Raw genomic sequence first — 25,065 nt, forward strand, 5'->3', positions numbered from 1 at the left:
CCCCCGCACTAAAGACCGGAGAGAAGAGGCTACCCTGATGGAAACCTTTGCCTCGGTAGCTAAATTCTACCAAAGAGAAATGGCTCGCATCGTGAGGCATCTCGGTTTTCCTGGAATTATCTAGAATTAATTTCTTTTGATAGGGATTTTATAGCAGGATCCGAAATTCGACGGTGAAGTCTCTTCTGGATCCACGGGGTGGGGGTGGGGGGGTAGAGAGCGCGTGACCCACCCGCTTTTGGGGGCCGCCAAGGGATGCAGCCCCCCCCCCCACCAGCTGGCTTCCCTCCCACTTCTCATTCTATCCTGCGCATGTCATTCAGTTCAGGTTTCGGGACATTCGAGCCTGCCAATTAGGCGGCAGCTGAAGGGCGAGGAAGGGAAAGTAGAACCTGCCTCCCTCGTTACCTTCCAGTTTAACCACGCCCCCTGCCTTAGGACACGCCCAAACGCTATAAAAAGGCCCCACCCGGCGTCGCTTTCGCTTAAAAGAAGATTTGGCTCACTGGCGGCTTCCTAAACGGGTCGATTAGTGAGGAAGAGGTGTTTGTTGGAGGTGCTTTCTCCCGGGATCCCGGTTTCCACGAAACATGGTAAGTGAACAAAGGATTCTGCGAATTTTTTTTTTTTTATCTAATCGGAAGGGACAACTGGTTTGGGTGATTTGGGGGCGGTGAAAGTGAGTTTGGGGGTTGAAATCAGTGGTGGGATTCAGCCAGTTTGCATCACTTCGGGAGAACCGGTTGTTAACTTTCTGAGCAGTTTGGTGAACTGGTTGTTGGAAGAAAACATTAGGGCAATGTTTAAATTATTTGAATCCCACCACTGGTTGAAATGTAATTGTAAAAGTTGGGGTCCTATCCTGCGCCCGCGACACATGGAGGGAAGGCGGGGTCAGAACGGACCTAAAGGGCTGTTTCACAGTTACAGATAAATAAAGTGCGATAAAAGTAAACTTTGTCATGACTTGTTTCTTCGAAGTAGCGCTACTACGCCTTTCTCTTTCTCCCCACTCCTCCCCTCGGGAGACTCGGTTCAACGCTAAAGTTTTTAAAGTATTCAGAGATCCCAGTTCTAGTCGGTAGAAAGAAGCGGCTGCTAGCTCCGACTGATAGTAGCACACACGACCGCCCGCCTGGATGGAAGGAAAGATAGATGTTGGGACGTTTCCTGCAGGGAATTTCGCCTATCAGGAGGCGGGAAGTCCCTGCGACGGATGCCCTAACTCACTCAATCCCACTTCGTGGGGGCATGACACCCTCTAAAAGCAGGGGTCTCCAACCTTGGCAACTTCAAGCCTGGCGGACTTCAACTCCCAGAATTCCCCAGGCAGCTTTGCTTTGCTGGGGAATTCTGGGAGTTGAAGTCTGCCAGGCTTAAAAGTTGCCAAGGTTGGAGACCCCTGCACTAAATGTATTTCCATTCTTGCCTCTCGGTCCTGGCTGAAAGAGTAGAGCTCTATCGTTGGTTTGCATGTGGCTGCAGACTGCTCCAAGAGAGCAGTAAATCATGATAATTAGAGATAAGCAATTGGAGGTTTGGAGCTGATAAGAACAGACTGAGTTTTGAATGAAGGGTCAGCTGGTGCTTTCTGAGCTTGGTTATTTTGTTACAAGGCATTCATTACCCAAACCTAATTACCTGGTTTGGGTAATGAAACATCTGCAAGGAAACAGCTGAGCTCAGAAAGCACCATTCCCGTCCCTAACTACAAACATTCTATTTTATTGGTACAAAGTCTTGAATGCGGTAATATCAGTAACTACTCATGTCAAAAGCTCTAAGATCTTGAGCAAGGCTCCTGTATCCTCACCTTATTCTTTCCCATGAAATGGATGGGCAACTTGCCCAAATCTTCCAGGCTTTGTACAGCACACAGAAAGAGGACTGTCTCTTTAAAAAAAGCTCCCAGTAGGAGGTGGCCTAATAGGGAATCTTTATCTTGCTTTTAGGAGCAGGATATGACTTGATTCTTCAGTCTTGTGACTCATCTTCTTTGCCTTCGTTCTTCATAGATACCTGTTGAGTCATTTTTCAGGGAAAAGGGAGACATTAGCATATGAAAGAAACTGAAGTTTCAAATCCTGTTAAGGCTTTTCCAATATTTTTGAGTGTGTCTACTAATTTTTTTTAAAAAAAACCTTTCCTAGGTAATACTTCTCTATAGCAGGCACGGAAACAATAAAAACAGGAAGTCACAATATTGCAAAATGACCAGCATTAGCACTTTAAGCCACATTTAAAAAGACTTCCTTAAACACCATAATAAAGTATTATAAAATGAAAGTGGCCAAGTTTGACCTTGCCAACATGTGGCTTTGCTACTTGCTGTAATAGGCTTTGGGAGTATTGCACAAAGCCAGTTAGTTACAAATAGGAAGAGCAGAATTTCTGAATGGATCTGGTGTATATATGATGTCCAGGCCAAATCAAGCCAGGATTGCAGAGCACCATTGGATAACTTGCAGTGGTGACAAGAGTTTGCAGAAGATGCATCTGGAGCATCATTTAAATTGACATTGTTCAAATACTTGATATGAGGGATAATTTTTTTAATGTTAAGTTTAGGCAGGAAAGTGGTGTTTAAGTTAGGGTTAAGATAAACTGCTGTTTGGTTTCGTTTAAGCTGATGGTTTGCTGATTTTATTACTGCTCACCATAATTCAAAGATCTGCCATCTAGTTGAAAATAGTGCAGACTACATCACATGAAATTATATTCCAAGTGTTTTTGCTTCAGTTTCATGTTTTAAAATACATAGGAATTTTGAAATACTTTTTACTTCATGGTTTTTACTATATTGTCTCTACTGATCTCATGCCAAGCCTTCTAGAAAGATGCACAATTTTTAGAATAAGAATTCAAGATGTTTCATGATGCTCTCATAAAAAGCTAGTATTTACCTACAACAGAAAGGAAGTTTGGGTATACAATTTGGGTATAAAGTAGTATCAATCCAGCTTTTAGAGATGGGCTAACATTTAGAGAGGGGCTAACATTTGACACTCATACTAATATTCTGAGCTCAGAATCAGTTCAACATCATTTCATCAAAATCTTGAAGATCAAGATGAAGCCACCCAGTGTCACCTTGTAGGCGAGATGGGCAGCATAGAAATTTAATAAATAAATAAATGAATATATTTGGGCCACAGCTTCCATTCATCTGCAACCAACATCACCAGTACCCATGTTGGTTGGGAATATTGGGAGCTGTAGTATAAGTCAGCTGGAAATGGTTAAGTTAGAGAAGGCTATTTTAATTCTCATGAGCTTAAATGGACTCTGGAGGATGGTAAAAGATAAGAAGGCCTGGAGGAACATTATCCATTGGGCTGCGATGAGACGGACACGACTTCGCAACTAACAACAACAAAAATTAATTCTCAGACTGTTCTCCCCTACCCTTTTTTTAGTGCTGAAAGATAATTACATTGCTTTCTTGAAATGACTAATATATTTAGGTGGGTCAGGCCTGAGGATACTGCTGAATATTCCCTTTGATGCACGGACTAGTTAAAACAAGCCCATTCCTGCTAGGATTCCTAAAATAGTTTGCTCCTAATTGAGAATATCTGTAGCTCAAGGTTAAATTGTAGAGTGTTCTCTGAGCTTGCTTGCAAGTGTTTCGTGACCCATCTAGGTAACATCATCAGTGCAACAGTACAATGAAACGTCTGCAAGCAACCAACCAGACTCAGAGAGCACCGAGGACTCCATTGTTTGTTCCCCATTATGCAGAAGGGTACTGAAGTAGCTTCCATAGTAAGAGCCATGTGATACTGTATCCTTTGGGCTAGGGCTGGGCAACTATGGCCCCTTTATGACCTATGGACTTCAACTCCCAGAATTCCTGAGCCAGCATGCTGGCTCAGGAATTCTGGGAGTTGAAGTCCATAGGTCATAAAGGGGCCATAGTTGCCCAGCCCTGCTTTTGGGCTTTTATTGAACAAACTTCTCATTATAACCTGGGTCACAGTATAGCATTTCCTCGTTTTCCTCCGATAATAGAACTACTCTTTACACAGAAAATTAAAGACGAGAATCTAAGAGTTCCTCTTTTTCCAAAAGATGTTATGTCTTCAATACTACATATTTTCTTTCCATTGGCTTCCTTGTATAGTCTCTGCATGGGTTGCCCTAAGTTTGCATGTAGAAGTCTGCCTCCGTAAAACCTCCTCCACACTCCATAATGTCCCACTCCAGAGTTGCTTGTTTAAAGTCATTTCTGGGTATGTGAATACATGGAAAGGCTACGGATGCTGGTGCTTGAGTATATGAAACATGAAGCATCTGCTAGTAGTTGATAAAAGCCGGCCAGGACATGATGATGCTTCTGGCCTCTTCTTCGCTAAATACAATGTGTTGCAATAGTCACAGTGACTCAAGCAGGTTTGAATCCCATCCAGAACTTCTATTGCTGATAAGAAGTGAGCAATATTGTCTGGGGAATATAGGCTTGTCTACCTTGCAGAGGATTGATTGGTCATATGCTGGTCTGACTTGTGCATTATCCTCAACCAAAATAAGGTTTCTGTGTGGATTAGCAGACTGGGCAAATCTTGTTATTTATGGATTATTCCACAATGCATTATGGCTTACTGTGATATCTGAAAGTTGCTGAGGATTCATATATAAGGTTGTCTTCCTTCAATCTGGACAAAGACTTTTATACAACTCCAGGTCAGTTCCTACCCTTCACTGTCATCAGCATAATCATTGGTTGTGTCTGGAGGTTATAAACTATAATTACTCATTGCAGGTCTGATTTGATTAACCTGGGGTTGTTGAATAAATCACAGGCAGATCACACAGGATCTTAAACTATGCACTTGGGTTTACAAACTACAATGTACAATATGCTAAATTGCAATGTCTGTTCCTTGGTTTTTGGTGAAGCATCTTGTAGGAGATTGACTATCATCCATTGTATCGGGAAGACCTCAGATTAAGAAAGGTTGACAAATTGTCAAACTCCTTTTGCACACAAGTACATTCACATGCTACTGCTACTGTATTGGAGCTTGGATTCTTTTTTGTCTTATCTCAATTAGTTTCTTCCCATTGCTCTCCATGTTTAGCTGAATAAGATCCATAGCACTCATCCTGTATTAACCCATGTGTAAAATAATTTTCTGAGTCCCTTTTCTGAGCTGAGACATTGCAAGCAAATGAGATGCAAAGCACGCTATTGGTGGAAAGGAGGTGATCCATTGATTCCCGAAATCAAGAAATTTGCCCTTGGGGGTAGCCTATAGAGAAAATGGGGTACAGAGACTTTGCTTTACAAAGGGGATGGTCCTTGGGGTGTTTGTGTGTGTGCATGACTGTTAAAAGGTCAGTCTTAGTTGTCCTTCCTAGTGTCTGTTGGCTTACCTTTTTTTTTTGTGTAGATGGTGTCTGGGCAGCCTATTTATGGTTGTGGGGAAGTGTGTGACTGAACAGCTTCTGGTTAATTATTCTTGTCCTGGTACTTGATTTTGGTACTTGGTTTTGCTATTGTCATGATAACTTAGCAAAGATGCAATTTAGCAATCTACTGTTACAATGTATTTCCCATAGTTTCCAGTCTCATTGAATCATGGATTTGTGTTAATGGTTAAGCCATAGCTGAGACAGTGAGAGAAAATAAAGTTACTTTGGAATAAAGAATCTGCTATGATTATTATTAAAAAAAACCAAACATTTTCACATCCGAAGTAAAAATTATGGAGGAATCCATTGCAAGCTTGAAAAGGCCATTTAAGGAGCCTGATACAAAAAGTGCCAGGGATCTTTTAAGAGAGCTGCAAACCAAATATGGGATCTCTATTGGCCTTATCTTATTCAATAAAGAGCACTAAATATTTTGAGGACATTTCCTTTTTTTACAATTTATTGTAATAAAATATAGTCTATAATTTGTTGTTGTTAGTTGCGAAGTCGTGTCCGACCCATCGTGACCCCATGGACAATGTTCCCCCAGGCCTTCCTGTCCTCTTCCATCCTCTGGAGTCCATTTAAGCTCACATCTACTGCTTCAGTGACTCCATCTAGCCACTTCATCCTCTGCCATTCCTTTCTTCTTTTGCCCTCAATCTTTCCCAGCATTAGGCTTCTCATTAGGTGGCCAAAGTATTTCAGTTTCATCTTCAGGATCTGGCCTTCTAAAGAGCAGTCAGGGTTGACCTCCTCTAGGACTGACTTGTTTGTTTGCCTTGCAGTCCAAGGGACTCCGTAGGAGTCTTCTCCAGCACCAGAGTTCAAAGGCCTTAAATTCTTTGGTGCTCAGCCTTTCTTATGGTCCAACTTTCAACTTTCATAGGCATACATTGCAACTGGGAAAACTATGGCCTTGACTATACGCACTTTCATTGGCAGGGTGATGTCTCTGCTTTTTAGTATGCTATCTAGATTTGCCATAGCTTTCCTCCCCAGGTGCAAGCTATAATTATGGACTATAATTATGGACCACTAATATGGTCCTCTTTGTGTAGGACATTTTTTCAGCTCTTGACCTCCAAGTGAATTCTTGGAGATGCATTGAGCTCCAAAGTGGCCATCAAGCCCTCCCCCCTCCACCAATTCTTGTGACAGGCATCAAATTGTGCTGTCCATTGCCTGCTCTTTTGAAAAGGCACAGTGATGCCTGACCCTTAGCCCTTCAAACAACACCTTTAAAGCCTTGCTGTTTAATCTCTTGTGTGTTGTGAGCCAGATGATGACAGAGCCAGCAGGTTTAAGCTGGTTTGGGAGGTTGGGGGTTCGAAGCGAAGAGACCTTCTAAGTTTAGGATCAAAGTAGTGTTGAATCATTGTTACAATGATACTAGATTGCTTCATGACCAAATTAACTTTATTTGTACAATCAGGAATGTTCTCGAATTACAGAAAGCTTGAAGCAGGAAGGCAGAGATGTAATTCCAGCATTCTCTGCAGCCAGTTTTAACCGGGTTTGCTTATACTCAAAGTATTTAAAGCCATAATTGGACTAAAATTAAGGTGCTTTTCTAAATATTTTGGAAACAGTTTTAAATATCAGTACTTGGTGTGCCAGTTTTAAAGACTGACATTTGAGGGGGGGGTTCGACTCCACGAAAGCTTCTATATTCTGCACATAACTGCATCTCAGGATAATGCTTGCTAGGCTGTGCTTCACATTCAGGTACAAAAAACTGGAGTGTACAGGATAACAACTGGAGCATCTGATTGCAATACTTAAAGCAGCCGGTCATTTTGTGGGATCGTGTGGCAGCTATGAAGGATAGCCATGTGATTCTGGAAAAAGATATAGCTGCTTTAAGGACCATTGGACAAGTATTATATTTTGCCCTCTTGCCCACAGGAAAGCATCCTTCGGAGGTCAAGTCTGAAGTGCTTGCAGCTCCCATGTTTAATGTAGTTGATGAATATAGCTGATGTAGCTGCATCCCCACCCTCACCCCCCCCCAAAAAAAAGTATGTCATAAAAAGTTGCTACTTTTCGGATGCTGCACCTTTTCAACATGAAGCTAATGGCACTTTTAGTCTTTCCTGCCCAATGACCTGTCTTTGAATATTGGTTTCTCTGCTTTTCATTGTTGAAAAATAAACTGGAATCCAACCTCATAGTTAATGCATTTGTAGCTTTAAGCAAATGCCAAGCTAGGGAAATAGGAAGAACATTTTGAACCTGCACAATGAGCCTGCTTCTGCCCATTGCCAAATACAAAGTTGGCATCTGAAAGAGTTCCTTGCATCAGACTTCCCCATCTTGACCCTGTCCAGGTGTGCTGGACCATAATTCCCATAATTCCCATCACCAACTCTTTTTTCATGCTGGGTAGGTCACATTACTGCATCTACCTGAACTGGTGATCAAAAGTCTGCTGGGTAGTTTGCTTGCTGGCCAGTTATTAAATAATATAGAACAGGGGTCTCCAACCTTGTCAACTTTAAAACTTGTGGACTTGTTCACAAGTCTTAAAGTTGACAAGGTTGGAGACCCCCGTATAGAAGAATGTTCTGAATGGGTGATTTCTGTGCTTTATCCAGCTTTCCTTCATTTCCAGAAGTTGCAGAAGCAAGTGATAAAGATACATATTGAGAAACAGGGGTAGAAATTGTGACTGTTGCAATGATTGGCGCTTAACCATCTAGTGAATTAAAACTAGGTAGTTGTTAGCATTGAGATGAGAAATGATTGAAATGAGAAATGAGGAGATGATAAGCCGCCTGGGAAAGCCAAGGGAAGGAAATTATCAAAACCATAAAAAAAGCAAAAGTTAGTATATTTTGGACATGTGATGCGACACCCAGAAGAATACCGCACACTCCACTTAATCCTCCAAGGAGAGATTGAAGGCAAACGAGGTCCAGGCAGAAGAACAACATCATGGCTTCAAAATCTAAGGGACTGGTTTGGACAAAACTCAACAGCACTTTTTCGTGAGATTGTTGATAAAAACAGGATCGCCAACATCCAATGACGAATATGGCACAAGAAGTAGTAGTTGTTAGCATTGGCTTGCACCAAAATTTCAGCCATAGCTGCACTTTCACTACATTCAGACAGAGACAGACCGAGCTAATAATTTCTAGCACAGCCATGCCCTTAATTCTTGTTAATAGCTCATGCTTCATGTTGCATGAAAACAGATGATTATTTATTGCTAGTTCGGACTTTCCTCAACTGGTGAGTGGTTTAATCATTGCAGCCAATTGCTAATTGTGGTGTACTTGTTCTAGAATAAATATAATGGAAGTGGTTTCTCTCCACAGCGTGAGTGCATCTCCATCCACGTTGGCCAAGCTGGTGTCCAGATTGGCAACGCCTGCTGGGAGCTCTACTGCCTTGAACATGGCATCCAACCAAATGGGCAGATGCCCAGCGATAAGACCATTGGCGGAGGGGATGACTCCTTCAACACCTTCTTCAGTGAGACTGGAGCTGGCAAACACGTCCCCAGGGCTGTGTTCATAGACTTGGAGCCAACCGTGATTGGTGAGCTACTTGCAGTAATATTAACATTTTAGAAATAGTCAGTGGCAAGAAAGGTTAGAGGTTGATAGAAAAACAAAAATGTCTAGTTCAAGTTGGAGGCCCAGTCCCTTGCATTTCAAATAAGGGAAATTACCTTATTTTTTGGAGTATAAGACGCACCTTTTCCCCCACAAAAAGAGGGTGAAAATCTGGGTGCGTCTTATACTCCAAATGTAGCCCCGCCCAGCTTTTCAAACGGAGGTTTCGGAGGCTGAAAAAAGCATCAGAAATGGAGCTTAGAAAAAAAGCCCCAAACGGAGCTTCAGAAAAGAAGCTCCAAACAGAGCTTCAGAGGCTCTTTTTCTGAAGTTCTGTTTTGGAGGCTTTCAGAGGCAGAAAAATGTTTTTTTTAAAACAGAGTTTCGGAGGCAGAAAAAAAAGCAAGGCACAGAGCTCACAATCAAGGAACCTGTTGCTAAAATTCATGTCTGGAAAGAGCTGATTGGGGGTATTCTGGGAGGCCGATCCACCTGCCAATCAGCTTTTTTCTTATTTTCCTCCCCAAAAACTAAGGTGCATTTTATACTCCGGTGTCTCTTATACTCCGAAAAATACGGTAGGTTAAAAATAAACAAACCAGACTTAGATCCTGAAAAACATCCTGACATATCTGAATGTGGCCACTCTGGCACACATTAAAAACAAAATTCTGTTGCCTGCTCTCAAAAGTGTACATATACATAACATACAAATGCTATATACATACTTACGTATATACTTACATCCTAACATACAAATACTAACCACTGTCTCACTTGAATACATAGCAGAAAGCGTAAGCTTGAGAGTTCACAAGGTCGATATTCTATGGAACAAAACTCTGGCTGAAACTGGGTGTTCTGCTTATAAATACAAAATATTGTAAAATGTCACAAAATCTGTGACATAATAACATTTACTGCTGCATCTGATTAGTAGAAAATATTGTTTTTTCCCCAAAACATATCACAACTTCTTGCAGCCATTTCTTTAGTATCTGGAATAATATCAGATCTCCAATTTCTCAATATTATTTTACCCATTCCCATGTTCAATAAAACCATAATTCCTGATAAACACTCAGATTCTAAAATTTTGGCAAATAGTTCAACATTTTATTTATTATCAAATTTTTATAGGTGCCCATCCTCTCCCAAAGGGGACTCTGTATTGTGAACAGTAATACAAATTTTAAATGCTGTATTTTCCCAGTAAAGGTAAAGGTTCCCCTCGCACATATGTGTTAGTCGTTCCTGACTCTAGGGGGCGGTGCTCATCTCCATTTCAAAGCCGAAGAGCCAGTGCTGTCCGAAGACGTCTCAGTGGTAATGTGGCCGGCATGACTAAATGCCAAAGGCGCACGGAATGCTGTTACCTTCCCACCAAAGGTGTTCCCTATTAGTCTACTTATAATACATTATAGGTTGCCCTCAACATGACTGTAATGGAGTCTGCCCATTATGGTCATACGTTGTGGTTGTAAAGCAAGTCATCATGTAATTAACTTGATTTTACAATATTTTGTGATGGTCATTAAACATGAATTAATGATTGTTAAATGAAACAGGACAATCCAGAATGAAGAGTTGTGCAATTGAACAATGCAATTGAGAGCAATTGGAATACACTGAAATTAATATTTAAGGTGCCTTTATTCTTTACTCATGCAGAAAGACTTGGCCACTTCCACAATTCATTTTCATTCTGGATTGTTGTCCTCTGTAATCATCTCAATACCATCTCTTAGTTTACTCCGAAGTTCAATTCTTCTGAAGACAAATTTCTGAAAGGTTTCTCGGTAGATACATTTTTGAACAAACATCTTGGGGTCTTGATCACACAATGTGTTCTGTTTCCCTCCCCCCAATACTCCCAGCAAAGAGTCAGTCAGAGGCCTCCTTTTCTCCTTTTATTTACATAGATAGATGTCCTGGCCACGTCTACCCACGGGCCTGCCAAGTTTCTGGAGATAACGAGGAAATTATAGATAAGGCCAGAATTACTCAGGAATATATTCTTCCCTCCATTGATACAGTTTGCCTGCGCAAATTCATTGCTTTGTCCAAGACAAAAAACCAGGAAGTCCCGCCTCCTATTTATAGTCTCTGCAGATGTCACTGCATGACAATAATTACTTGGCTTTATCCCAACGCTGCTTCTGCTGCGCGCGCCGGTCACGTCTGCGCAGTCTTGCATCACTCCAAAACTGTTCTTGGGGCGTTGCCAAATCAGAAGAAGGCTCCAGAGAATCAGGCCTTGCCGGCCCCTCCTCCTCCCTTTGAGTGGGTGCCAGGGAGGGAGAGAGCTCAAGAGAAGCAGAGCTTGCCAGGTCTTCTCCCTCACTTTCTGAATCATCCGAGTCCAGGAGTCCGGATCCAGGAACCTGGGTCAAAACACAATGTCACAACAAAACTAAATAGCTTTTTCGTTAATTCTTTTCACAGATGAAGTGCGCACTGGTACTTACCGCCAGCTATTCCACCCTGAGCAATTGATCACTGGCAAAGAAGATGCTGCTAACAACTATGCCAGAGGGCATTACACCATTGGCAAAGAGATCATTGACTTGGTCCTTGACAGGATTAGGAAATTGGTGGGTAATTTCTGCTGCCGAAGGAGGCCTGGGCTTGGAAATGTGAAATAAAGAACAGTGGAAATGCATAGTTCTAAAAATAAAAACCTCATTATTAAGTGGGATAAGTTCCCCTGATGCATCTTCTAGTTTTGCAGTATAGAATCATCTGCTGCTTCTAGTGCAGGGGTGTCCAAACTTGGTCCCTTTAAGACTTTTGGACTTCAAATCCCAGAGTCCCTCAGCCAGCAAAGCTGGCTGAGGAACTCTGGGAGTTGAAGTCCAAAAGTCTTAAAGGGACCAAGTTTGGACACCCCTGTTCTAGTGTGACTCACTGAATGTTTCCCACTTTATCTTCTGCTTCCTGGCAAACAATTTATTCTCTTTTTAGCCATGATTGAGTTTTGAACAGTAAATGTGATGAGTGAGTGAAAGAGAAGAGTGAAGTCACATAGAAACCTTAGGGTATTTGCAACAGGTTTGTGGGAAATTAGTTTGACAGTAGCTGCATTTGAACATCAGGTAAGTCATAAAATGTGAGTTTATTTTTGGTATAGTGATGTTTGAACCTAATTTTTGATTTCTTAAAACCACTGGTTGTGGTTTTGCATCATGTGAGTTGTCACTGGTTTGCTGTACAAAATAAAGTTTAGCAAACAGTGGCTTAAATCATGTTTTTTTTAAAGAGATTGACCATCTGAATCATCAAAAGAATGAAAAGAATTGCATCTTACATCAGGAATGATGTTGTGGAGGAGAAATATAAAGATGTTTATTACAAGGAAGCAAATGAGAAGGAAGGACAATTCCCGAGCAGCTTTCGAAATGTGATTCAATCCTATTGAAGTGGTTGGATTTAAGCTGCTCTCGTTCATGATAATTGGCAGGGGCTGTAAAATTTGGCATTCACCATCATCTGGAAGGCTGGACCTTATGGTCTATAGCTATTTAGAAGTCACAATAGGCTACAGAATATTCTCAAGCAACTGGAGGGGATTGAATTTCTTCTGGTATTTTCTTGAGCTTTAAGGATGTTTTAAGAAAATGCTTGAAAATCAATGAAAAAAATCTGGTTCTTAAAATTGACACTGAATCCACTTCGTTTTTCCCAACAGGCCGACCAGTGCACAGGTCTCCAGGGTTTTCTGGTCTTCCACAGCTTTGGTGGTGGCACTGGCTCTGGCTTTACATCCCTGCTGATGGAGCGCCTGTCCGTAGACTATGGCAAGAAGTCCAAGCTGGAGTTCTCCATCTACCCAGCTCCCCAAGTATCCACGGCTGTCGTTGAGCCCTACAACTCCATCCTGACCACCCACACCACCCTGGAGCACTCCGACTGTGCCTTCATGGTAGACAATGAAGCCATCTATGACATTTGCCGACGAAACCTTGACATTGAGCGCCCCACCTACACCAACCTCAACCGCCTTATCAGCCAGATCGTGTCCTCCATCACAGCTTCCCTGCGATTTGATGGTGCCCTGAATGTAGATCTGACAGAATTCCAGACCAACTTGGTGCCCTACCCTAGAATCCATTTCCCTCTGGCGACCTATGCTCCGGTCATCTCTGCTGAAAAAGCCTACCATGAGCAGTTGACTGTAGCAGAGATCACTAATGCTTGCTTTGAGCCAGCTAATCAGATGGTGAAATGTGACCCTCGTCACGGTAAATACATGGCCTGTTGCCTGTTGTACCGTGGTGACGTTGTTCCCAAAGATGTCAATGCTGCTATTGCCACCATCAAGACCAAACGCAGCATCCAGTTTGTGGACTGGTGCCCCACCGGTTTCAAGGTTGGTATCAACTACCAGCCCCCAACCGTGGTCCCCGGAGGCGACCTGGCCAAGGTGCAGCGTGCAGTCTGCATGCTGAGCAACACAACAGCCATTGCTGAGGCCTGGGCCCGCCTGGACCATAAGTTTGATCTGATGTATGCCAAGCGTGCCTTTGTCCACTGGTACGTTGGGGAAGGGATGGAAGAAGGGGAGTTCTCAGAGGCTCGGGAGGACATGGCTGCTCTGGAGAAGGATTATGAGGAGGTAGGGGCCGATAGTGCTGATGGGGAAGATGAGGGAGAAGAATACTGATTCTTTATTGTGTTAACTTTTTTATTCATCACCCCTGCTGCTTTCTGGATTTATATAACTGTCTATTGTGTTAAAGCTTATTAAAAGTCTGTTGCAGCTGAAAGCAGTTTTGTTTCTTTCTTTGGAGAACAAACTCTGCCCTTTCCACTGTTCTGGTGTCAGCTGGGAGTGTGTTTGTTAAATCAATAAATGGTATGGTCCGTTAGCTTGGCACAACTAGAATGGCTACACAGCAGGGTACATTAAAAATGGACAGTCAAGTGAAGAGTGTAGCTGTAGCGGACCCAAGGACTTTGAGCCCCTGAGCTCTCAGTGCAAAAACTTAAAAGTTCTCTGCAAATGCCATCCTGAACATTGTTTTGTGATTCCCCTTAAAATTCTGTAGAGGGAGAAATTAGGAATTCTTGGTTCTGCTTTGAATATGTGAGGGAGAGTGGATATCTTTATAAGGACAGGCTGAAGGTCCTTCGTACTTCCAGGCAGAAGAAAAAAGGGGCCTCTGGTGGCGCAACAGGCTAATGCAGCCTATTATTAACAGCAACTGCTTGCAATATTGCAGGTTCAAGTCCCACCAGGCCCAAGGTTGACTCAGCCTTCCATCCTTTATAAGGTAGGTAAAATGAGGACCCAGATTGTTGGGGGGCAATAAGTTGACTTTGTATATAGTATACAAATGGATGAAGACTATTGCTTGACATAGTGTAAGCTGCCCTGAGTCTTCGGAGAAGGGCGGGATATAAATGCAAAAAAAAAAAAAAAATGTCCCCCCACCCTTTAGCATAGTCTGCTTCCATGAATTCTCCCGAGAAGGAAATTCATTGTGCCAATTCCTTTATACGTTGCTACATTCTGTAGATCAGGGTAATTACCTTTTGGACTGCTTGTAGGGACTTGGGATAAAGTGAATGGCTGTACTCATATATGTGTGCTATGTAAACAATCAGCTCAGTTATCAAAATGAATCTGAAACTGACAGAGCTAAGAGTAAAGTTCTTGCTTAGTTTGGATATTTCAGCTGCTCCTGGGTTTTGTTTTGTTTTTGGAAGTCTGCAAAGCCTTAGGACTGTAGTGTTCTCGGTGGAGAAACCAGATTGGCTCTGGACCTTCCAATTTCCTTCTATCTGGACCTTCTATTTCCTGCAAGGCCTAACCATAGTTCGCTCAGTATACAAACTTGAACGTTAGGTGCTCTGGTTATGCATTCAAAGTCACACACACAGATACACACACCCATGCTGTGGACTGTACTGGAAGGCGCCTAAGAAATTAGCAGCAGCAGCAGCTTTGTAAATCAGACGGTGGGAAATGTTGCAGAAGTTGCTGAAGAGCAAAAACCCTGCCTTGCTCATGGAAAGAGAAAACCAATGCTTAAAATCTTGGGATCCCTGTAAGTTTCTAAAAAGTCACAGAACTGAAAGAGAAAACATTTTAGTGTTTTCCAAGTGGCCATTTTGTTGCCTTTTCAATTGCTAAAGTATCTCACCCTCGACCATAGAACTCTGGGTTGTGGTTCCATCACATCTATGCATATATGAGGAAATAAAGAGAAAGGATTATAAATGGAATTGGAAGAAGCTTTGAGTTTCACAGGTACAAAATTTAAGTAATAAGAGTAGGGAAGGATTCACCTTGCTCAGGAGCAGCTGATGCATGTGATTTGGGTCTATATTTCCATAGTAAGCTGTTATGCAAACTGCACTCCATAATAAGCTCTTTATGTATAATTCCCAGTTGTGCATGCAATTACAGAAGCTATGCTGGAAGAACAAAATATGCATTTGCATGGTTAAAAGGAGATACATTAATAGGAGTTGGAATAAAAATGAACTGAATTCAGTGCCAAAAGCTATGTAGGAAACAGATAAAGCAGAAAGAATTTTAATCATAGAATGTGCAAAGGTTTTTTTGTACAATGATCAAGATACAGCAAATCATTCTTACAAATACATTTACCAGTAGATATGTACCTCAAAAAATAATGCCTCTCAAACCTTGAGAGTTTTTCAGTAGCTTGCTGTAAGAACAAGCTTTTTTATACTGCTCAGAAGGAATGCTACAATCAACATGTTTTCAGTCTTTTGTGGATGAACCAGTACAGAAGACTTGTGGAAGCCCTACTGTTGAAATGCATGCTAGGTCAGTAAACTTCTAGTCTATTCTAGAAGAGCCTTTTCTAGGCTAATAAACAGGAAAAGTAGAATGGGTAAGAGCAGAGTAGTTTTTTTAATAACAGTCAAGGGGTTTATCATAGCCATTTTCTGGAATATTTTTGTAGGATGGATGTAGGATATTCCAATCTAGCCTACAGCCTTGAGATTTCCTGGTGGCATAGTCTCCAGACTAACCAGGATTTTATCCTATTTTGCTTCTGAATCCAGATACAGTTGGGTTAGAAATCACAGAATAAATGTTTAGTCATAACTGCTAAATCTGCTACTTGGAATTCAAGTCCTTATGCATGAGAACACCAGTCCATGCCAAATTGCCTTCTGGATGCCAGAATAGTTAAAATAAATGTGTCAGGAAGGCATTAAGCTAATGACTGCTGCTATTACTTTCAGCTCTTCCATGCTTGCTTTTGAATAAATCTGAAGCTAAAAGTGTGTGTGTGTGGAGTGTTCAGCTCACTAAGCTACTGTGAAAAAAAGGAATTATGAGGGGGAAATAGCTACAGTTCTTTTGCGTACTCTATTTTACGGGAGCACCTGTCTGAATCCTTGTAACTCAGACTCTGCTAGCATTAATAATGCAACTGGCTTAATTGCAACAAGAATGAGGAATTTTTTGATGGCCATATTCAACATTTCTGTTAATGTTCTGCAATGAGTAGGATAACAATAGAGAGGAACAATATATCAGAGCGGGGCAGGATTTTTTTTTGTTTTCCGCTTGAGACTTGGGCAAAATATTTAGTAGAGGGTCAGTGGATTAATTTTCTGCAATGATGAAGCATTCCCTGCCTCAAAGTGGCAATAAAACCATGCCTCGGATTTGTGGTTCTGGTCAGAAGGGGCCTGAGGCTAGAAGTCCTGAAGCTACAGAATGCTCAGATTTTAAAAGTTGGGTGTGGATGTTTTCTCCACATCTCTTGAGGACTGAGAGGGAAGGGGATATCCAGCAACACCCAAAACATTTGGCTTCAGTTAGATTAAAGTCTAGCTAATGAATGCTTGTGCATCCAGAGCAAAGAGCAGTGTTTTTCAATCTTGGCAATTTTTAAGATGTGCGGGCTTCAATTCCCAGAATTTCACAGCCAGCATTTGAGGGAATTTAAAATCAAAGACCCTCCCTAACCATAGCAAGGTTCTTGGACTCTATTGGTGATGTTTACTTTACTCTCCTAATCCATGGCAACTTAACCCTAACCGGATTTGCATCCAAATAGGATTTTTCCATATATTTTACACAGAAGAAAATATGTGGGATTTGAAATACTAGAGGCTTCCTAAGCATAATGACCATCTCTGCGTCTCATGGTGATGTTTATTTTACTTCCTGAATTCATTCATCCTACATCCAACTAGGGTTTTTTTCCATGCATGGAAAAGGCAAAGAAAATCAGGGGGCTTGGAAATCAAGAGCCTTCCTGGGCATGGCTGGCTGAGGAATTCTGGGATTTGAAGTCCCACACATCTTAAAAGTTACTAAGGTTGGAAAAGCACTGAAGGAAGAGGTATTTAAATACACTGCAAGACAAAGAACCAACCGTGCTGGGAATGTGAATTATCTGTCTGGACTACAGCAGGCTTATGCCACACTTCGACCTCTAGATGGCACTCAAGGACGTCTGCTTCTGCATCCCTCCTTTGTGATTGCTCTTTCTGGTAAAAAAAAAACCTTCCAGCCTCTAAACCAGGGGTCTCCAACCTTGGTCCCTTTAAGACTTGTGGACTTCAATTCCCAGAGTCCTTCAGCCAGCAAAGCAAAGCAAAGCAAAGCTGGCTGAGGAACTTTGGGAGTTGAAGTCCACAAGTCTTAAAGGGACCAAGGTTAGAGACCCCTGCTCTAAACTTCACTTATCTCTATATTTGCAACCCCTATTACATTTACCTTCCAATGGTCAATGTGGGTTTTCCGGAAAGATGGGGGAAGGCATTTAGTGGGGAAAAGGCTGTTGACTTCAGCCCCTATATTTCCAGGGCCAAATTGTTGTTTCTATTCCACAACAGGTTTAATGAAATGAATTCAGCCTTTACAAAAACTCCAGCCTTTATATGCTGATTCCCCTCCCTCCAATTTCCTTAGGCAGGAAAAAAAAATTTCCGTGAAGCTGTGTGGCTTTGAAAATGCTGGCTTAGAAAACGTAGGTTTAAATGCATAGTGCAGGTTAGGTTAGGTTAGGTTAGGTTTATTAGATTTCTATACTGCCCTTCTCCCGAAGGACTCAGGGCGGTTCACAGCCAGCATAAAAACAGAATTCACAATAGTCATAAATAAATTAAAAACAATATAAAAATCTAATTAAATTTTGGCTGACAATTAAGAATCTTTAAAATCAACTAATAAAACCCCAATTAAAAACAACACATTACACATTAGGCCAGCCCTGCGCGATGAAACAATAGGGTCTTGAGCTTGCGTCGGAAGGTCCGGAGGTCAGGGAGTGATCGTAACCCCGGAGGAAGCTCGTTCCAGAGGGTAGGAGCCCCCACAGAGAAAGCTCTCCCCCTGGGGGTCGCCAGCCGACATTGTTTGGGTGACGGCACCCTGAGGACACCCTCCCTGTGGGAGCGCACAGGTCGATGGGAGGCTACCGGTGGCAGCAGGCGGTCCCGTAAGTACCCCGGTCCCAAGCCATGGAGCGCTTTAAAGGTAGTTACCAACACCTTGAATTGCACCCGGAAGACCACCGGCAACCAGTGCAGCCTGCGCAGGAGAGGTGTTATATGGGAGCCACGAGTGGCTCCCTCTATCACCCGCACAGCCGCATTCTGGACCAGTTGAAGCCTCCGGGTGCCCTTCAAGGGGAGCCCCATGTAGAGAGTGTAACAGTAGTCCAGGCAAGAAGTGACGAGGGCATGAGTGACCGTGCACAAGGCATCCCGGTCTATGAAGGGGCTCAACTGGTGAATCAGGCGTATCTGATAAAAGGCCCTCCTGGCGACGGCCGTCATGTGGTCTTCTAACGACAGCCGAGCATCCAGGAGAACACCCAAGTTGCAAACCCTCTCCATAGGGGCCAATGACTCGGCACCAACAGCCAGCGATGGAACCAGCTGACTATACCGGGACGCCGGTATCCATAGCCACTCAGAATTGGAGGGATTGAGTCGAAGCTCGTTCCTCCCCATCCAGACCTGCCCGGCCTCCAAACACCGGGACATCACGTTGACAGCTTCATTGGGGTGGTCCAGGGTGGAAACGTACAGCTGAGTATCATCAGCGTACTGATGGTACTGCACCCCAAAACCACAGATGATCTCCCCCAGTGGCTTCATATAGATGTTGAACAGGAGAGGCGAGAGAACCGACCCCTGTGGCACCCCACAAGTGAGGTGCCTTGCGGTCGACCTCTGCCCGCCTGCCAACACCGTCTGCGACCGATCAGAGAGATAGGAGGAGAACCACCGATAAACGGTGCCCCCCACTCCCAATCCCTCTAATCGTCGCAGTAGGATACCATGGTCGATGGTATCGAAAGCCGCTGAGAGGTCTAATAGGACCAGGACAGAGGAACAACCCCTATCCCTGGCCCTCCAGAGATCATCCACCAACGCGACCAAAGCCGTCTCCGTGCTGTAACCAGGTCGGAAGCTGGACTGGAATGGGTCTAAATAGACAGTTTCCTACAGGTACCGAGGAAGTTGTTGTGCCACCACACTCTCAACAACCTTCGCCAAGAAGCGAAGGTTGGAGACCGGACGGTAATTTGATAACACAGCTGGATCCAGGGAAGGCTTCTTGAGGAGGGGCCTCACCACCGCCTCCTTCAAGGCGGATGGGAAGGCACCCTCTCTCAAAGAAGCATTTACAATTCCCTGTAACCAGTCTCATGTAACCTCCTGTGTGGCCAGTACCAACCAGGAGGGACACGGGTCCAATAAACATGTGGTCGCATTCAACCTCCCCAGTATCCTGTCCATGTCCTCGGGAGCCACAGGCTCAAACTCATCCCAGATAACCTCACCAAGAACGTCCTCCGTCATCCCACCTGAACCCACCCAATCAGAGTCCAGCCCATCCCGAATCTGAGCGATTTTATCGTGCAGATATTGTCCGAAGTCCTCAGCACGACCCTGAGGTTGCAAACTGGGATCACGTACCCAGAGGACACTGCATCCGTTCATAATTTGCATACTTAGTTGCTGAATGCACCAATTTCAGAGTAATAATAATAGAATAACAAAGTTGGAAGGGACCTTGTAGGTCATCTATTCCAGAGGTCTCCGACCTTGGCAACTTTAAGCCTGGAGGACTTCAACTCCCAGAATACCCTAGCCAGCTTTCAATTTTTCAGTTCTGGGAGTTGAAGTCCTCCAAGCTTAAAGTTGCCAAGGTTGGAGACCCCTGATCTATTCCAACCGCCCCATTCCCCAAGCAGAGAACCTACACCTTTTCTTCCATCCCCAATGGTCATAAGTGTGAGGACTTTTCATAAGTTGCTTTTTTTTCCAGTGATGTAGCTCCGAATGGTCACTAAACGAATCCGCTTGTTCCCTTGTTAGTATGTATTGGATGAAGGTCTTGTCCAGAGGTGGGTTTCAGCAGGTTCTGACCAGTTTATTTATTTTTATTTATTTATTTTGTCACACAGTATATATAAGCATAAGCATGAAATAATTATACAATATATAAGCATATATATGAGTATGTAATAACTATATTAATTGGATATAACTAAAGGAAACAATAGGACAGGAACGGACGCCCCTTAGTTCTTATGCTTAGTTCTTATGCCCCTGCAGTTCTGGAGAACGGATAGCAGAAATTTTGGGTAGTTAGGAAAACCGGTAGTAAAAATTCTGACTGGCCCCGCCCCCATCGATTCTCTGCCTCCCAAGTCCCAGCTGATCGGGAGGAAATGGGGATTTTGCAGTAACTTTCCCCTGGAGTGGGGAGGGAATGGAGATTTTACAGTATCCTTCCCCTGCCACGCCCACCAAGCCCCACCCACAGAATCAGTATTAAAAAATTTTGAAACCCACCACTGGTTTTGTCCTCCAATCCAGAGGAAGGGATATATATTCCTTTTGCTATCAAGGTCCCGCATTAACAAGCCACGAGGGTCGGAATGAGAAAAGCCCCTCGGAAAAAATACCGCACCCAATAGCATAATAAGGGACTTTGAAGGAGGCACAAGAGCGCCCTCTAGTGCCTTGCTTAAAATGAGCGGAAGGATAGAATTAGGTAGGAAGGAAACTTTCGGATCCAGCCGGCGCCGGTAGTATCCTTGAATATGGATGTAGGAGGCGGTGTGGAGATTCGCCTAAGATGGATCTCCTCCCAGTCCAGACTTCTGGCAGAGTTACAGGCTTGGCTCGTACGCGCCTCCCTGGCGACGAGTCCCTGGGCAGGACAGAAAAGCTGAGCCAGCGGGCATCGATCCGACCACGGAGCGCCGCTGGGGGTTTGTTTTAGAGGCTGGCGCCAGTTGCAACACAGCCCCTTAACAGGCACCGATCCTGCCGGGGGGCGGGTGGGCATGGCTGAAGAGGGGGTGGGGTGGCTTGCGATCCCTGGGGCCGGAAAAGATCACCCAGTTTCTAAATGAGGACCCCGGCCAAGGATTTGTACTGGGAAATGGTTGCTTTAAAAGTTTAAAAGTTGCGCCTAATGTGGGGGTGGTTGGTGTGTTCGAATGTCACTTTAGCTTTGATGCGAAATCGGGGTAAGGTAACTTTCTTTTTTTTTTTGTCACAACATTGTATACAGGAACATATATTGAAAGGAAATAATAGGACAGGAACGGTAGGTACTTTTGTGTGCTTATGCACGCCCCTTATAGTCCTCTTAGGAATGGGGTGAGGTCAATGGTAGACAGTTTTTGGTTAAAGCTTTTAGGAGTTGGAGAGGAGACCACAGAGTCAGGTAGTGTATTCCAAGCATTAACAATTCTGTTACTGAAGTCATATTTTCTGCAATCAAGATTGAAGCGGTTGACATTAAGTTTGAATCTATGGTTTGCTCTTGTATTATTGCTATTGAAGCTGAAGTAGTCTTTAACAGGAAGGACGTTACAATAGATGATTCTGTGTGTTAAACACAGATCTTGTCGGAGTCGGAGTTCTAAGTTCTCTAATCCCAGGATTTCAAGTCTGGTGGAATAAGGTATTTGTTGTTTGTTAAGGATCTGAAACACTGTCAAGAACTAAATAAAGGCTGAAATTTAAAAGATGCCAAGTATGGGTTCTAGGGCGGTTATGATTAATGGAGAGAAAAGCAGTCTGTTCATGCTCTGAAGCATCATCTTTTTAATGGCTTGTGGCAGCCTCAGTCTGAACTCTGCAGTTAAAGAGGTTTAGAGACTGGGAGAACATAGGAACTTAAAAGTTCATAGGCATAAACATGCCGTGCAAGAGTTGAATACTGGCTGGGTTAAAGTCATCATAGACAAAAATCCATATCCTTTTCTCTGGATCGGTGCAGAAGTGGTGTGTCATGGTGTTTCAGATGCTTTAATTCTCCAGTCTGGGCTTCAGCTCTGGAGTTTCTTAGTCATCCCAATAGTAACCTTGTCCTGTATAGAATAGGATGCAAACCCCACCTTCTCTCACACTGATGATGTTGCCTAGTTGGGTTATGAAAAGTCTGCACGAAAACAACCAAGCTCAGAGAGCACCAAGAACTCCAAATTTGATGTCCTGTTTCTTGGGCTGCAATTTTTATTATCCGTAATAATGTTATTTATCTGAGAATTGTAGTTCAACACCTCTAAAGTACAGGTACAGGTAGTGCTCGATTTACAACAGTTCATTTAGTGACCGTTCAAAGGTACAAGGGCACTGAAAAAAGTGACTTACGACCGTTTTTCACAGTTAACGACGGCCTTTGCAGCATCCCCATGATCATGTGATCAAAATTCAGAGGCTTGGCAACTGGTTCGTATTTATCACAGTTCATATATCCCAAGGGCAATGTGATCCTTTGGGATCTCACAAGCACATTTTGGATAGAGAGGACCGCCAGTTTGAAAGAGGAGTCAAAGAGGCCAATCTATGTCAAAATTGAACAGCCCCCTCTCAACAGAGGGGGACGGATACGACCTCATCTATCTCCAGTTTACAAGACAGTCCCTTCAACAGTTCCAAGAAGGCCCCACACCCATTTGCATTACTCAGGTGACCCTGAGGACAGAGATAAATCTCCAAGTAGCCTCAATGACTCTCTAACTGTTGTGGGTATTGCAGTAGTCAAACTGCACAAGGATGAAGGCATGTTACAAGGTTCTGCTTTAGGTAGGGATGCAATTGGTGCACCAACCAGAATTGGTCAAAAGATTCCTGACTCTTCCTGCCCTTTCAGCAGTGGCTGTCAGTCCAGAGAACCCCCAGGTTGTGTAGCCATACCTGCAGAGGCCCCACTAGATCCATAAGATAGCTTGATGAATTAACAACTCCATCTTGTGAGATCAAAGCTGTTCTGCCTCCTTCAAGTCCTGACAATCTTCAGGCACTGGATCAAGACATCAATGGCATTTTCTGTGCCAGCTGGGGTAGCAGAATACAGTTGGCATTGGCAGCATGCTGATGATGCTATATCTCAAAATGATGGATGAGCTCTCCCAGCAGCTTCACATCAATGTTAAATAATAAGGGAGAGAGAAATGATGGAGGCTGGTGTGATTTGAAGACTAATTCTCTTAAAGCAATAGTTCCAAACCCTTTCTATGCCCCAACTTTTAGAAAATGTTTGATTAATGTTTGCACCAGTGGTGAAATCCATTTTTTTTACTACCGGTTCTGTGGGCGTGGCTTGGTGGGCGTGGCAGGCGAAGGATACTGCAAAATCTCCATTCCCACCCCACTCTGGGACCAGCCAGAGGTGGTATTCTCCGAACCACTCAAAATTTTTGTTACAGGTTCTCCAGAACCTGCTGGATTTCACCCCTGATTTGTACTCCTTACGAAAGTAATTGTGATTTGTGACTTGTAAATAAGGGACACACGTCACTCTTTTTCACACCCTGTCAAATTTCATCTTGCATCCCTTTAAGCAGAGGGCACAGGATGAGAAGACTGCTTTCTGATCATACCTTCTTCTTCTTCTTCTTCTTCTTCTTCTTCTTCTTCTTCTTCTTCTTCTTCTTCTTCTTCTTCTTCTTCTTCTTATTATTATTATTATTATTATTATTATTATTATTATTATTATTATTATTATTATTAATAATATTTTGTATGATTTATGGCATTCCTTTTATTTATTGCTCAGCATACAGTCTACAGCCACGACTGTGTTGATAGTTATACTTTGCTGCTTGTTTGGGGTGGGAAAGAATTAATAATCCAACAAGGACTTAATCCACATTTTCTTGTAAGAACTGCAATCATAAGATGAATCTGTGTATTAAATATATCAGGCAATAAAGAGTTATACCCTCAAACTGACAGGTGATTTTTAGCGTTAAGGGTTGACTTGAAGGAGTAGCATTGCAGAGTGAGATGGGAGCAACTGAAAAAGGGCTGGAGCTTATGGACCAGTAACAGGAAGGATCCAAATCAGAGGTGGGTTTCAGCAGGTTCTGACCAGTTCTGGAGAATCGGTAGCGGAAATTTTGAGTAGTTCGGAGAACCGTAGTAAAAATTCTGACTGGCCCCACCCCCATCTATTCTCTGCCTCCTGAGTCCCAGCTGATCGGGAGAAAATGGGGATTTTACAGTATCCTTCACCTGCCACGCCCACCAAGCCACGCCCACCAAGCCACATCCACAGAACCGGTAGTAAAAAATTTTGAAACCCACCACTGATCCCATTGTCTTGGTTTCTTCCTGGGATTGGATCGGACAGTCCTTGAATCAGCTGGAATGTCAATTTCCTTTCTCAGCGAAGTAATCATAACTGGGAAAGGGGCAGAGAGAAAGAGAGAGAGAAGGATCTTGACAAGATCCAAAGATCCAAGTGATGTAGTCACCCTGACCACCAGTCTTGCATCATCTGAAGAAGAAAGGACAATGCATCCCATTCTGGTCTCAGTGCGGGAGGATTTTCTGCTCCATATCCCTTGAACTCCAACCTTGCAAGGGAACAGTGGCGCACAGGAGAGAAATCAGTGCTTTTGAAGCCTTTCAGTTTTGGGAATTGGTACAATGTGATTGAAAACACATCAATCAGCATCAATCTAATTTAACGCAGAAATCACAAAGACTTTGGATAGCGAGCGGGGCGGCATATAAATGAATGAATGCATAAATAAAATACCACGAGAAGGTGGAACTTCCAGTTGTTTGTGAGTTATATATCGCTTGACTTGCTTAAATAACAGGTGTC

The 25,065-nt window shown here is 43.2% G+C and overlaps 1 protein-coding gene across 1 annotated transcript; it reads left to right on the plus strand.

The window, feature by feature from the left end:
* The first annotated feature begins 435 nt into the window (after positions 1-435).
* Positions 436-13,744, plus strand: TUBA1C (tubulin alpha 1c). Its single transcript, XM_058168885.1, has 4 exons — positions 436-593; positions 8,739-8,961; positions 11,424-11,572; positions 12,667-13,744. Exons 1-4 carry the CDS (start codon positions 591-593, stop codon positions 13,639-13,641), a joined length of 1,350 nt encoding a protein of 449 aa, XP_058024868.1. The 5' UTR covers positions 436-590; the 3' UTR covers positions 13,642-13,744.
* The last annotated feature ends 11,321 nt before the right edge of the window (positions 13,745-25,065 follow it).

Source organism: Ahaetulla prasina, chromosome 2 (assembly GCF_028640845.1).
Source record: "Ahaetulla prasina isolate Xishuangbanna chromosome 2, ASM2864084v1, whole genome shotgun sequence".
In the NCBI taxonomy this organism is placed as follows: domain Eukaryota; kingdom Metazoa; phylum Chordata; class Lepidosauria; order Squamata; family Colubridae; genus Ahaetulla; species Ahaetulla prasina.